Raw genomic sequence first — 16,274 nt, 5'->3', positions numbered from 1 at the left:
ATGCATATAGCCATATAACAAGTGAAAACATCGTGTTACCTATATCTCCACTGATACAAAGAAATGAGTAATTATGTGACCATCTATACATTTTTCAATGTGGAGTTTCAGCTGCTACTCAGCAAATTTTGTTTTCCCTGAATATTGCAAGTTTTTACTACCTTGTTGTATATGAAAGCTTTTTGGTAACCACACCAGCCTAATATTTTCATGTAAACTGCTCTTTTACTGCTAACACCAAGTTATCCAGTTGGTTTGGTTTTATAATTGATGCCTCAAAACTGAAAGTATATATAAGTTTGTGTTTGGTTTTCTGCACTTCTAGACATACTTCAAGAAAGTGTGCATTCATGGGTTACTAATATTAAATGAAAAAGTTGCTGTATTCAAATGTTTCCAGATGTAATTGCAACAAATTAATTGCTACCTAATGAAAAATACTTAGAAGAGAAACTATTACCCCATAACACTTAAGAAGTTTTTTTAAAAAAAGTAAAATGGAAGAAAAATACATTAAAATTAAAAAAAGAAAGATAGCAAGCCTGCGTTCATGGTGATCGCACTCCTATTCACTCTTGCCTGAAAACAGACCCCTAACTGTGTTTTCATTGCAAATCCAAAGAGCTTCTTGGCTATAACTCTAAATCTATCATCAAAACCCTTACAAAAGCTGCTAAAGTATAGTCTTACCTGTAAATGTTTCGGTGCATGGATTGATTCCTGCTAGCCGTTTGGAAGTACCAAAATCAGATATCTTTACCACGCCGCTATAGGTGTTCACCAAAACATTATCCCCCTGTGGTTTGAGTGAGAGAGAGGCGGGGGGGGGAGTGGGGAGGGGAAACAGATGAGTACAGATTCCAAATCCCAATCTCAATACTCCTTCAAGTTTGCAGTTATCTTTGTAATATACCTTTCTACAAAGGAATTTTCCAGGAGCACCAGGGAGAAGGGGTTGTTTTATTCTTTCCTTTTGTTTTAAGCTTCCATGAAATCCTATTAAAAATTCTACTTCAGGTTAGAGTAAAACTAACTGAAGTAAATAAAATAAAAAACAAATCATACAAGACACAATAAAGGAAATTTACCTTTATATCTCTGTGTACAATCTGGTTCTCATGGAGATACTTAAGACCTTCCAGAATCTGTTTGGTATAAAATTTAATTGTAGGTTCTTTCATTGGGCCCCACTTAGATCTTAGGAGAGCTGAGAGGCTGCCTACAAGAGTTAAGAAGAAAGGGTATCATGACAGCAAAATCCCCAAATTAACATGAAACGCTGAAATCTGGATTAAGCCTTTGTTCAATATCCTAATACAAGAGAAATGCAGTACTTATAATGAAACCAAATTCTTCCTAGATCCCTCAAAGCAAATCATTTGCTGCTGCTCTTGACTGGTTATTTCTTTCTTGTCAGCTCAGCCTCCACCTCCATGACAGGAATAAATGTTACAACAGGGCTGGATGCATCTCTCTCACCTTCAGTCTAACAACTGTTGAGACTAGGACTAGCAACCATTTAGCCCTTAATGAAATTAAGACTAAAGGTAGCACTGTATGATGTTATACACCATAATTCATGAACCACGTCACACCTGGGCAAAAAGAAGCTGATTTGCTTGAGGTGGGGAGGGGAGAATTAAAAAGGAAAGAGACTTTTCACTGCAAATATGGGATTAACTTCTGGAAATATTCAGAGACAGAGCAAAGAAAGCTCCTGAAAGAAACGAAGTAACAGATGTTCAGAGTAGGAGATAGGTCATCTACACTTCCCCTACTCATAATAAATATAATCTGTTTTTAAATAACACAAATATTTTAATTATGAAGCAAAATAAAGACAGTTTTGCTTCTTCTGCTCATAATAAACTAAATGCAGTAGATCTACTCAATGTCAGAAAAATTCAGCTAAAGGGATTTTCAGTCCACACCAACAGCTTTCTAAAGTGAAGTTTCCTCAAAGAATCTTGCATAATCTAAACAGCTGGTTCCTTTTTAAGACTGGCTGCAGAGTTTAAAATATCTGAATTGGTTCAATAATAGCTTGACATTAGGAACTAATCACAGCACACTCTACTGTGCATACATGAACAGGAAAAAAAAAGGTACGTAAACAACACCAGCTGATACTGTTAACAAGTGCAGGAAAACAAGTGGAAGCATTGGTATAAACTCATCACATCTGCATGCATCGTATATGTCAGAGCATATCAGCTTTCAGGTGCTAAGGTCATGAGAATTGAAAAAATAAAGAACTTTCCTATGCCCCCGGTGTATTTAATTACACTTTGAATGTTTGTGTCTGGACCTTTCCTAGAAAACCTGAAATTTTTTCCCTGGTTTTCTCATTTCTGTTTTTATTTTGCAAATTATATTCATACAAGAATTTTACACTCATTCTGACACATACTTGATGCTGAAGAGTAAATAGCAAAAAGGAGATGGAAATATAACCTAGAGAGGGTATAGAGGGACTTCACATCTTAAAATGTAAAGAAGGTTAAACGAGCAAAACTGGAAATTATGAACAAGAGAAGCATATAACTTTTTTCTCTAATCTAGCTAGGAAATAGTAGTGCTTTGTATATAACAGTTACAAAATAATTGCTCAGTCAGTGTTACCACTCAACAGACATTTATCCTAAAAGCTCCAGTCATCATTCAGATGTGCAGGCTACATGGACTGTATGGCTCTAACTCCACTATTTTCCACTATTTTATAACACATGAGTATTTGACACCAAATACTTTTGATGACTGTTCTCTAGATTTATAATTATTACAGAAGGGGAGAGGGTACTGGGACCTGTACACTTCAAATTTATTCTTTATATGAGAAGAATGCCACCTGCAGTTAATGTCTCACTAGAAAAGCTATATACAGTGCACAAACATATTAAGTGCACATCCATTTGCTTTCACTAAGTTTAGAGTCCCAATTGCTTTTATTTCTTTTGAGAGACTAAGCTCAGAATGATACAAACCTCCTGGCACCTGCTCCATAAAAATCTTAATGTATCCATCTTCTGAAACAGATCCAAGATACTGGACAATGTTCCGATGCTTTAAATATTTATGCAGTGCTATCTCTTCATGAAGAGGTTGAGAATACCTATTTAAAAAAAAAAATAAAAAAGAATCAAGGAGTATCTCATTGTGCAGGAAAAGGTTAAATGCTAGTCTGCAAACAGAATGGATTTTAGGGATACTGATACAATTCTCAGCCAACATCTTGTCCATGACCTTCAAAATGCAGCATAACTGGCTGCCTATTCAGAAAAAGTAGAAAGGCAGATCTCAGAAGAACTCTCAAGGAGAAACATGCCCTCAAAAAATTTGTACGTGCCTTTCTTCTGTATCATTACATAGTACCGTCTTTGCCTCTGAAACTCCTTTTATGCTTTTCCCCCTCCCCAAAAAGAATACGAATGAGATACAACTGCAACTTAAAACACAAAATATGTCTTATTCTAGAATTTATGACATAGATTATCAAACTGTATTATTTATTATATATATCATATCTTTTCCAAAAAATAAAAAGTCCGTATTCTCAAAAGGGTACTGTTGAATACTAGGAGGAAACAGTAATTCAATTTTAGTATACTGGGATTTTATAAACTAACCACATAGAAAGACATGCTAAGAAGAGCAAAGTTTTCAGCAAACAACTGCAGTTTCATTAGCAATGTATTTATAACAATAAACTAGATCTTACCTGCTGTCTCTCTCAGGTATTTCTTTGATGGCTATTCGGACCTGATTGCTAAGGTCTCTTCCAGCATAAACTATTCCGTAAGTACCTTTCCCTAGAACTACCCTCTCACCATTCTCGTCATAATCATATTCATACTGCAAGCAGAAAAGATAAAGCAGAACAGAAATTGTTATCACTAACATTTGGCATTCCAGAGAGCTTTAACAACAGTTATGTACTATACTGAGTTAGTACAGCACAAAATAGTTACAGCAGTACAGCTGTAGCACGGTAGGTTACCCACCAGCCTGATACATTAAACAAATTGTAAAATTTCTGTGTTACTTGCTTTACAAAACAACCTTCCCTAACCAACTTCAAAATGCGTTCACCCAAACAAGGAATACAGCATTAAACCAAATTCAATGCAACGGCGCTGTCAAAAGAACACATTCAGGTATCGTCTCTAAGATTGCTGAGGGAGCGTTCAGAATACGTAAAGGTATGGAAGATAACCTATAATTTTGAAACCAATGGTTTAATAAATACATAAAAGTGACATTCTCATTACGGTGGGCAGACACTGTTTTAAGACCCTAAACTCTCATTTGAGCTTAGCCACAGCAAAATTAAGTTCTGACATATTCCCCTCGTTATGAGCTTTTCCAAAAGACCAAAAAAAAAAGAGCTTATCTTCTCCAAGGATGATTAAATATATGAAGTGGTGGTTTCCACTGCTGCTGAAACATGCTGTATCGTATTTCCAGCTGAGTAAGATACTACTGGTTAACTGACTTCAGTAAAGCTACACTAATTTACACCACCTCATGGTCTTGTCCATGGGGAGATCTTATCACAGAGCTCTCATACTAAAATGTCAGTGAAAAAGCCTATTGATGAGTGATGCTTAATGAAAGTACATCCCAGACACTAAATAAACCCAAATTTCCTATGGAAGTTGGGTTAAGCAGCACACCCCTGATTCAAATCAGGTAACTCATAAAGGATATAGAAAATGAACTATTGCAAAGGGTTAAGAAAGCAATTGGACAGTTTCATAGCCTCGGATATTATCAGGAGCGCATAGACCTCCACTGGTATCTTCCCAAATCCAAGAGGACGTCTCGTATGGGAAAAAATGTGACTTCACATGAATTCTCCATTAAAATAACCCCAAACCTTTTTACAATGGCCATAACTATTAACATTTCTGTCAGTGACCACTTCATCTAATAACCCTTTCTCATACAGAATGCAGCCTTGAGATCTATTTCTTTGAAGCGTCTTCCCAATTCCTATTGCAGCTCTGCTATGGCAATGTCCATGTGTCACTGACTTCAACCCCCCCTCCCCCCCCCCCCCCCCCGACCTTCTCCTCAGCAAAGATGGCAAGTTTCATGCTGCTGTATGGAAGGTGCCAAAGAAAAACCGTCTGTCGTTTATCCTAACAGCATATTCTGCTCAGTGGAACTAAACTTGAGTTAGCACAGCTTTAGTACAGTTTCATTTTCCATGTTTCAGCACTTCACAGTTCATAATATAATCTTGTTATATGATAGGCATAACTGACCCAAAACGCCATATGTAAAACTTGTCAGGTTCTTTGGTAGGAGCACATCCAGCTTTCACAGCTATCATATGACATAAAACTGTGCAGAAAAAAGACAGCAGTCACATTGCAGAATTTAAGATTGACAGCAACTCTATCTGCAACAGACTGGTCCTAGGCCAACTCTATAATTACTGTGTAGAAACCCAAGTTTTCTAGTGTAGGTCCTATGATACATGAGAATCATTGAGATTTATAGTTCAATGCTAGTTAGTCGACAGTTTAATAGACTTGTATATACTTGATGCCACTTTACATTTGCCTCCTCTCTTTCTAACAGCTGTAAAGATTAAATAAATCACTGCTGCTTGCCAAAAGTCTGAGTATGTGATCCACTGGAAGTGCAATTCAACCATTAGGTATGAGTAAACAAGAGTCCATAGCTGACCTTCTGTATGAACATGGTAGGGCAGGGTCTGATCCCTAGGATATCCTATTTGGGGGAGAGCAGGTGATAAGAACTTCTTCAATATCAATATCCAGAAAAGAATACCCTAAGGTACAAAGGACTGCCACACTCACTCTCCTTCCAAATCCTTGTTATCTGTAGAACTAAATTGTAGATGCTTTCAAATAATACCACAGTTCAAAATATACAACCCCTTGGGACTACCTTCTCACAAGAATCCTAACTGAAATCAGATTTTCTTCCCCTAAACTATGCTTGATGTTATTTCTTCCTCTTCCCCAAATAGAATTTTTTTTTTTATTAACAATGAGAACTTCTGCTTTCTCTGTGCTTGTCAAGCCCATCAAGATCATACAAAGCTGCATTCTCCATGCTGTCTCTTCTTAAATGCAAGATCTCAGGCTGCAGAAAGACATGAAGTATCTTAGCTCATTTATAAGCTAAACAAATTAATCCTCCCCTTCTGTGTCTTGATTTCTGTTTTAATGTCCTGACCTAAGACAGTGAGTATAAGGTGCTAATTGTGAAAACGTCAAGATATGTAGAATAACATAGCTTAAAACTAATTTCTGTAGTCATTTCTCCGTATGTCATTGATTCATGCAGGATTGTTTCCTGTGGTGCACTATCAAGTACTTTTTCCAGTTCAGTTTCTAAAAGGTTTGAGCCACGGTGAGCTCACTTCCTCTGAAAGACTATTACACAGTTGAATAGACTGTGTTTGTTTGGGGATTGCCCTGCTATTAGCTAAGTCCATAAGTATGCAATGCAAAATCTGCAGCTATAGATAATACCCTGTCTTTGTCAAGGCGGAGCCCTGAGCCTATGCCAAGACCACAGATGTACGTTTTAAACTGGGCTTGAGGAGAAAATTCTGTGGACACTATGCACAAACTTCAGGGCAAAAACTCATCTTCCCCACCACATGAAATTATATTCAATACTACAGTAAAGGATCTTTTTTCTTAATCTCTTATTTTCTTAATCCTCTTCTGAAGCCTCAGGTACTACAAAAAGTTCACTATCATAAAGAGCTGCTCTGAATCATAAGCCTGAGAGAACTGTTGGAATGAGACACAGTAAGAAAGGTACCCAACTCAAACAAACCACAGTAGGGTTTTTACACTTATTGATCAGTTTGACTGAATCTGCTTCACCACAAATAAAAGTTACAACCTACTTTATATGATGGCTTTTCAGATTTAAAAACAAACAAACAGAAGCACAGGATATATGCTTAGTGCTACAAATCTGTACGTTTGCTATGAAGCAGTGTGTCGTATAAAGACATGGATTCACCTACCCTAACATGAGCTCTCTTAAATGTGAATAATCCTTTCTGAGGGTTGTTTTTTTCCCCCTCTGTACTGATTATAAAGAAAGCCTACAGCTACTAGATTCCTAACGTGGATGTTTCAGTGATAAGTAAAAAGCACACTGGATTAATCTGATCCTAAATACCTGCAAATCTCTTTGACAGAAAAAGCCTATCAAATTAAATTACCTGGAGTAGTAATAGCATCAGATACCAGCTAGAAAAACTGAACTGGCTTTTGCTAGAATTTATTTAATATCTTCTTTATCCACTTAAGCCAGCTGATATGAGATGATTCTCATCTATAGATTGTTTGCAACACAAATACAAGATCAGTAACATCCTTTATTAGGGATTTATACAGTTTACAGTAGTAACAGTCTCACTTCATTAAAAATGTGTTTTTTCAAATGAATGCAACTCTTGTGTACAAAGAGTTTTGTAAAAGTTGAAATTTAATATACAGTTAAGGAGTTTAAATGCTATTTATTATCTTTTGAGCATACTGATATGAAAGTGCAGGGAAGATGGAGAACAAGTTTCAGGGTTCTTGGATCTTTTATCCTTGACATACCTCCAACGTGTCTCCATCTATTTCTCCTTCTAGTTCCAGAGTACTGCCAACTGCATCAGACAAAATTTCTTTCACCAACCCACAGAATCTAAAAAAGCAATAAATAGCACAGGATTAAAGAAAAATATCCTTTTGGGAGGAGATTAAACAGATTCTTTTCAAGGTGGGCTTTGCTTTCAAGCTAATAAACTGACTAGCAAGTTCATAGGTTTCTTTCATTACTTACTTTCTCCATATTTATCCTGTTTTAAATAAGGAAGAACATCAAACACATGCTGAAAAGCCTAAATATTTATAAAATTATTTTATTTGCTGTAGCAGAACCCAATACTTGCTTGTTACTGTTATTGCACAGTAAAACCCTGGTAGATCCAACTCAAATATTTTTGCTGTACACTTTGATGGAAATTGCTTAGTATGGCCTTGTCTCTACAAGTGTAATTAGAGAAAAAGTTGAGATATTAAAAAATGAAGTATTGATTTTCAATGGTTCAATTCAGTAGTGCTAAGTTTGCGACATCATACCGGGTGGTTCACCTTCTGCGTAGTGATGAGAATTCTATTACCTTCAGTTTGATTTAAATGTTCCTTTGGACTTTAGTTGCAAGTGTGATTACTCATTATTTCTGAAAATCAGATTTTGTGGCTTCTAGTTGAGCATCCAGAAAGCCAAGAATATAAAAGCAGTAACATGTTTTGAAGAACAGAGTTTTAACTAATGTCTTCTAGTTCTCTGGAACAGAGATCTTTAAGTACAAGACCATCTTTTCCTGTAATTCCTTGCCTGAGCCACTCTCTTTTTTCCAAATTCCATAGCAAATGGTTAACAATTATTAAGAACTATTAGAAAATATTCACACCTCTTTTACTGACTAACAGACACATATATCTCTGGAACAGATTCCTGTTGTGCACTGAATAAGACATAAAAAATTTGACTATGTTTCATAACACACAAATTGCAATTCCAAATTAAGGCTGAGAAGGTAACATTAATTTTAGTGTTTCCTATCTTTTATGCACTGCACTCTGCAGAGTTAATGACTTTCTTTAACCTGAGTTTATTCCATGTAATACATAAATAATAATTACTGCAAGAAAAATAAATACACCATTCAACCCCAAATAGTAAGTGTATTAACAAATCACTCCTACTTCATTCTGAAGGTTTATGTGCCAAATATTGGTCTAAAAGAAGAATTCGGTCTGTAAGGATTTAGGCCTGAAATTCAGTTAGCATGCTTACCGTAAGGATGTAAGGAAATATCTGAATACAGGCACAAACAGTAACAGATATCTGAGACACAATATTAGCTAGAAATTTCTATTACATCTAGTTGCTTTTAGTTAAATGAAACGGAACAAGTACATCAGGGAACCTAAACCAATATAATACTTACATTACATGGCCAAGACACAGAAAAAGAAGATAATAAGTTATAAATTAGAATAAGCTACTTAAGCTTTTTCTCAGACCTAATGACGTGTAGGTAAATGGATTAGAACCAGCCAATAAGTGTAATGGGACATTGCTGTTTATCATCTTAAATATCACTGAGTTTACCTCATTGCTTCTTCATCAAGAAAAAAAAGAAGTGGAGAAATAAATAATTAATTTCTCAAGCAGAAATGTCAGCTTTCAATCTTTACTAAATCAATTCTATTTAGAATATAGATCTTGCATGCAATACCCACACAAACTGAACTCACCTACTACATTGGTTTTCTGTAGAAAAGTAGATTTGAAAGTCGTCAGAGTTGTCATGGACATAAAGAAAACAACATCGTTCATCAAACTTGGAAATGCTATAAAATTCATATTAAGAAAAGATTATTAGCAAACACCTTTTTCACAGTTAATTACCTCAGAGAGGCAGTATGCAATTACATTTATTTTCCTTACAGCTAGAAGCTTTGAGTTTATTTATATATCCTATAATCCTATCTCCAATTTGATAAATGATTAAGCTACTGCTTACTTTGGTAAAATACTCTTTTATCTGAAGTGTTTTGAGGTTTGTTTGTTGTTCACCTCCTCTTCCGTTTTTACACAGTTCTGTCAGATTTCTTGGTATTTGATGACACCTCTATGGAAAATGAATTGCTTTGACACTAATCTAGCTATCAGGAAAGCCTTTCTTTAAGCTTGACAAGTACTTCTGGGTTTTATAATTCCATTACTCCTACAGTAAAACTGAACTGGGAATACCTACAGTGTAGCTGATCCTTCACAGTATACGCTTTTTATGGACTTAACACTTATAAACAAGTTTCAGGATGACCAATAGTTACTCCAAACTGCATCAATAATTCTGACAAAGGGATTATTTATTGCATATTGTGTCTTGCCAGTGTCATATATATCCCATCTAAATGCAATGAAGCGAAAAGTGAAGAGGCCATAAAACATAATATCAATATGAAAATAAAGCTAGAAATCAATCTCTTATTCCAAAGACTTCCATTTCAGTATTATTCTACATAAATGCCAACTTGTTACGCTTGTTAAGGTATTCTCATATTTTTTGTGCATTAAATGAATAAAATTTATTAGATTCTTGCCTGATCTGATTAGTCAAAACTCTCAGATTTTGCTTAGCCTCTGTTGAGCCAGTTAGTTAAAATACATGACAGCAGACAACAGTAAAAGTTGCTGAATGTTACAAGAGAAACTTGCTGCGGCACCACTTGGACAAATGTTCCAAAAAACTAGAATTTTGCCAGAAGATTCTTTGAGAAATATGTGAAAATACACTACGCCACTCTGTAGCGCATTCTGGTATAGCAATTTCTAGTCTAGCAAGGCAGATTAAAAACGCCTGACACGAGAACTAAGCGGCAAAACAAAATGATTCTTCCAATGGCAAATATAGGATAGACAAGAGAGTGTCTAAGTAACAATACTGTATTATAACCAGTGTAATGCATGTGGTATATAAGATTAACTGGTTAGCATAAATACAAATTAAGAATTTTGACAGAGTATAAGTTAACTGAGACCACTGGTTTTTTCTTACTAAAACTAATGCAATTTCAAAAGTTGTCACATACAAAGCAAACATCTATTTCCACTAAGTTTAAAAAGATTGCCTCTTTGAGCTTTGTAATCCCCAGCAATGATTACAAATCCAAGCAAATTAATTGCTTGCTTCCATTTAATTAAAAGTTATCTTTCTCAAAGATTAATGTCTGTGCAATGTGTTGACTGAAGGTAATTAATGTGTTTCAGAAACGTTATGCTGAGTTATGCTCAGTCAGCTCCACAGACTTCAGTAATGACAACTTCACTCATAATGCATTGGAGTAGTAGAATAAAATATCACATCAAATTCATTTAAACCAAAACCACCTTCTTTTAGAAGAAAATACTGAAGTTATGGTAGAATCTATGCCCAAATCAACAGTTGTAGGCTTTCATAGCAATTACCACTCACCTTATTCAGAGAAATACTTTTTCACTGAGTTTATTTGCTTAAGCAAATTATACAAATTCAGAGAAGACAAAATTAGGACCTAAATCTTAGGTGCTTATGGTCAAAATCACACCCAAAAAGCCCTGTGCTTTGAGAACTACAGAACTCACTAGGAATCTGAATTTACACTTGTACTTGAATCACAGTTTTTCAAGCACTTAAGCTTATGCACTCACACAAGTGGTCCCAGCCAACAGTCATTTACATCCCTAGAAAGGCCAGATCCACCAACATAGTGACTCATGAATGCAGAGAGAAGGCAGAAGCCCACCTCATGTTCCCTGTGCTTATGGCTCCTCTGGTTCTTAGCTACAGACTGCTTAATGCAGAGAGCAAGAATGCCATAGACACACTGCCAGGCTGTAGAGATAGGTTTCATTTTTTTTTCCTCGCCTGGTGCACTGCCACTCCCCTTTCTGGCAGCAAAGCAGCCCAACTTAAGAAATATAAGCTAGTTTCTAAACATAGTCATGTATTTTGCATTTTTAATACCAAATGTGATTCTTTTCTAACCTTCCAGTTCTCAGAACAATCCTGTTCTTTCTATATAGTATTCTAATCTTCCTTTGTACTAATATTTGGACCAATTTACTTGTGACTAGTGTTTCCATTAATCTAGGCATCACAAAATGGAACTACTTTTAACTATTTAAAGGCTAGTCCTTGAGAAGCTCCACTAGCAGCCTCCTTCCAGCTCAAGAATTGTTTCCTTAGCACAAACTATGTCTATGCCTCATTTAACATTTCTCTTATAATCCAAGTTTTTAGCTAGTAGATTCTTAGATGGAGCCATATCAGAAGCATTTCTGAATTCCAAACAGGAAATAGATACCATGGTTACCTTTAAGAAAAGGAAAACAGACAAGCTGTTCTTTCACTTATGGAGGGAAGCAAGAATACCTAAGGGCTCTTCTTTCCTTCTGCCCTCCGTGTTTTTAAATGCAGAGATGGCAATAACTTCACCGAAAAATTCAGAAAAGTATATAAAAAGCAGGTACATGTCTGAAAACAAGGAAGAGAATACACATGCCCACACCCCGCCTTAGATGTGTATATTCCTGTGAGAAATGTATAGCTCTGCCTATGCATGGAAAGGCAAACTCTTATGTGTTGACATTTCAAGGCAGGTTGGACAGAACAAGCTTTTATAATCGGCTATGCAAAGCAGAGATTTAAGGCAGAATCCAGATTTCCCACTTAAGGGAAATAAAAAAAGTAAACAAAACCCCACTAAACTGTTTTCTCACATACCAACCTTATTCCCCTAATGGAAGAAGCTGTAAAATTCCATTCATGAATCTGTTTCTGTAAAGAACAGAGAGTTATAATAAACCACAGTTTAAGCTTGACTTATTATTGTAACCAAAGTCACGGCATGGTAAGCAAAAGAATTCTTCCACAGGTCTCTTGTCCTTTTTTATTTCCCCCAAATTTCAAAGAAGATTGACGTATAGGTAAAGAAAGGCCATACACTGCTGTTCTACTCACTTGAGGAAAAATTAATATAAATAGCCCAGGGTGGACGTAAAGGCCACATTTCCTCACGTAAAATTAAATTTGAAAAACAAATCTTGAAGTACAATTTACCAAACATCATGTTTTGACTCAATACATTAACATTTCATATTAAAAATGGGGCAGACAATGCCCTACTCTTATCTAGACTCGAAGGGAAAGGAAACTTCATACATCTTCCTAAGAGGTACTGAGCCAACAGCTTTGGCCCAGGGACCACACTGGACACAAAACAGAGAAAGGACAGCCTGTGCCTAGGACCGTAGCCTTCCATAAATCTCTAGCTAATACTGGATCTTATTTAGCATTGCCAGATATGCACCAAGAATTTGTTCCATAAAGCAAAGTTGTGTCAGACACATTCACTCAAAGTAACGAAGTAGAACAGTATACTGGAAAAGAAATTCACAGATCCAGGTAATTATGTGGTCTTCTCTTGCTCTAACATGCTTCTTTTCCACACTTTGCCTCTCTACATTTTTAGGCTATTCTCCTCCTGTGTTGTTCTGATATTAAGAAGGCGTGGTGAAAAACATTCCAGATTTCAATTCTTTCAATGTGAAACTGAAATTGTTTCTCACTTTGAAGAGATTACACTGTCCATTACTGTGCCTACTCCTTTCCTAATCTCCTGTGATTTATCCAATAATCCAAGACATCAAATATTTCATCTCTTGAGACTTACTTGTCACAGGCTGCCATTTTTTCTAGTTTTTAATCTTACAATTGTAAAACTTTAAAATTTCTAACACATTAAACACAACACTGGGCTTTATCTTTATTTTTTGTCTAGCTTTGAGCTGCATCTTAATAAAAATCACACAATTCTAACAAGAAATATTATGAGCAGACCAAATAGCCCAAGCACTTCTAAGAGACATGGTCAAGATAAGTGAAATATGAACTAGAGGTCAAAAACACTTGAGTTCTAATCATAGTCCCTCCTTTTATTTTCTCTGTAAAAGGTCAACTTTCATATCTGCACAAAAGAGGTATTGAGGCTTGTGCTTCAGAGAAATATAGTAAACTTTAAATTATTGTACAGTGCTCCAAAATATACATGTAAAAAAGTGATTTTAAGCACAATGAATAAGAATACATGAAACACATTTGCTGGTAGTTTTACCATTTCAGTGGGAGAGACATGCCACAAAGAGAGAGATCTCTCATCTGCTTCATTGTTGATTGAAACATATGCAGGCTGGTACACTTTAGTTGGTTCTATCACCAAAACCTGAAGCGAGAGAACATTTTTCTTTAATAAACCGGTAGCTAATACACAACAGTATCTTCAGATGCTCTGATAATAGACAATGGGTAATCTCAAAGTAAGGCCTAAAAAATTTCACGGGGGACAGAGAAGGGCAAGACAAGGCAGGAAGAGGCTGTGTTCCTATGCACAACAAAACAATATCATCACAATTTGTTGTAGGAGACTTAAAAGTATTTCTTAGAATGCTTTTAGGGTGGTGGGTTAAATGTTTTTTATAGAGTAAAGATGAGCAGAATACAGGGGTTTGGTTCATGCAATGAAATAACAGGCAGTTAAGTATGTAAGTATTGTGTTTAGAGTCTTCCAATTCTTGTTATATCCTATCCAGAAACATAAGACATACAAAACTTGTTTGGACATAACATCTTACTGGAAATCTTAGTCCATTAGTTGTTTCTTTCGTTGCCTCAAAAATTATATCTAGCCAGAAAGTCAATCTTTCTTGTCTAGGAGAATGTTCTATGGTGAGTTTCTTGAAACGCTGAATTAACATCAGATTCTGAACTAATGATTTCAAGTACCTAGAATGTATTGAATTAGTGAGTTAAGAGAGAGAAAACAAAATTTGACCATATTCTAAAACCACTTAACTTACACATCCAAAAAACTAACTGCAAAATTAAATGCACTTTAACAGCTACCATAATGGAAATGATTGTGTTGATTTTTACGGATTTCTGGAAAGAATCGCAAGTTTAGTCTAAACCTTAAGTCATAAGCTTAATGGATGTTCATGAACAATATCTTATTGGAAAAGGGTATAGTTACGTGAGTAGTTACATGGTGATTAGACAGGATATTATGAGCTAGGAGATGGTAGGGAAGGGAAGCAGCAGCTAGCTAAACTCTGAAAAGAATGGTTTCATAATCTCTTCACAATTGTTTCACAAGGAATCATCACTAATTTACAAATTCTTCCTTATAAAAGATATGCTTCAATGGGACATAAACCCAATGATGGGTAACTTAATTTCTTACCTTCCCCCTTCCTTCCCAAAATAAAAGAATGGTGTATAAAGTCAGAGTTACAAACAATCTAAGATGGAAAAATCCAGTTAAGTTATCCAAGTGACTATGAGATTTTTAAAATTTGTGTATTTCCCCATAGTTGGGTACTTGAGCTACAGTCTTCTATCACATACCACACTGGAGGTTTCAGCTTAAAAAGTTTCTCTGCTGCTTGTACTGCTTTACCAACATCATTAGCCAGCATGCTCACACTGAAGAACTGTCCCACATCCCAGTAATTGTTCATTTTTTCCAGGCTTCCTTTTCTTCCCAATAAACTGTTTAACCGTACACCTGAAAAAAATCAATTAAACCCCATATTTTTCTGTCAACAAAACACTAATAAGTGTTTTTTACTGTTAAGTCTATCAGTAGCAAAAGACTAGTAAGACTTGATTAAGCAACAGTGATAAAAATAAAGTGGAGCAAGTTTTCCCCAGAAAAAATACACGTCCGACACAGAGGCTGGGTCTGCAAATACCATCCCCAATACAGTTCAGACATTCAGAACCCCTACCACACACAGCACTGAAAAATCTCTTGTGCTATCTGTCTGGGCTACCTGCCTCCTGATTCTCAGTGTAAGCTGCTCATCTCTGTCCTCAAAATCTGTGTCTACTGCAAGAGATCAATGGCTGGAGGCTTAGTCAAGTCCACGCCAGAGTAAGGTCAGGGGAATGATTCAAAGCCACCTTTGCGTTCTTCCCATTTAAGGTTCAAGTATGTGTTTCAGACAGGATCTGATTCCAAGTACAGTTTTCAACTATTATCCTTCTAGGAAGAACAGTATATCTGCTTCTATCTTATAATTTCTTTATAGACATATAGTGGTGGGTTTTAGTTAGCACCTACATGGAAGATGTGAATCTAGGTAGAAAATTAGTTACTGTCCTGGTAGATCCTTCCAGGTGGAAGGAAATTTCTGAGTTCCATTCCTGTGGAACTCTCAGTTCAGGGATAATCTCTGTGGTGCAGTAAAGGCAGTTTATGGATGGTGCTGAAGTTGCTCCTTCCTTGTTCCTCTCCCATCTCTGGGACTCTTTAGATGGGCCAAGTTACTAGAAAGCTGCTCCAAGGCAGCAAGGAGAAAAATGGTCCTGCAAGATCCCAGTGGTTTAGACTGCCATTCAGGAGCTGCCACTAAAAAGCCCGAACTGCCTTTTGTCTATGCTACCCCTTACTATAAGCATTTTGGTTTCTTCATAGAGAGAGAGTCAGAAAACTTGTCTGTGGCACTGTGTATGGATATTTACCTATTTTTCTCAGTTCCATTGAGCTTTCAAACTGTTGTCCTGCAACAAGTAGCAAAACTGCAAGGTTAATTCCAGAATACAGAGTTGACTGGAGTTCAAATCCTTTGCGATACCTGCAGAGAAGAGTCAAGAGCTCACATCTCACTGT

The 16,274-nt window shown here is 36.2% G+C and overlaps 1 protein-coding gene across 4 annotated transcripts in view; it reads right to left on the bottom strand.

Moving 5' to 3' along the window:
- The window catches only part of MAP3K15 (mitogen-activated protein kinase kinase kinase 15), a 90,983-nt gene that overhangs the window by 16,267 nt on the left and 58,442 nt on the right, over window positions 1-16,274 (bottom strand). For all 4 annotated transcript variants that reach the window (XM_074605402.1, XM_074605411.1, XM_074605418.1 and 1 more), the window contains 11 exons: window positions 16,127-16,239; window positions 15,008-15,167; window positions 14,236-14,386; window positions 13,719-13,826; window positions 12,333-12,382; window positions 9,315-9,410; window positions 7,605-7,692; window positions 3,719-3,852; window positions 2,985-3,112; window positions 1,089-1,219; window positions 691-796 (listed from right to left, as the gene is read on the bottom strand). In XM_074605402.1, the coding sequence (XP_074461503.1) occupies window positions 691-796; window positions 1,089-1,219; window positions 2,985-3,112; window positions 3,719-3,852; window positions 7,605-7,692; window positions 9,315-9,410; window positions 12,333-12,382; window positions 13,719-13,826; window positions 14,236-14,386; window positions 15,008-15,167; window positions 16,127-16,239 (1,265 nt within the window). The remainder of the gene's footprint in view (window positions 1-690; window positions 797-1,088; window positions 1,220-2,984; window positions 3,113-3,718; window positions 3,853-7,604; window positions 7,693-9,314; window positions 9,411-12,332; window positions 12,383-13,718; window positions 13,827-14,235; window positions 14,387-15,007; window positions 15,168-16,126; window positions 16,240-16,274) is intronic.

Source organism: Larus michahellis, chromosome 1 (assembly GCF_964199755.1).
Source record: "Larus michahellis chromosome 1, bLarMic1.1, whole genome shotgun sequence".
NCBI classification, from domain to species: domain Eukaryota; kingdom Metazoa; phylum Chordata; class Aves; order Charadriiformes; family Laridae; genus Larus; species Larus michahellis.
This window is presented reverse-complemented; position numbering and strand designations above follow the sequence as displayed.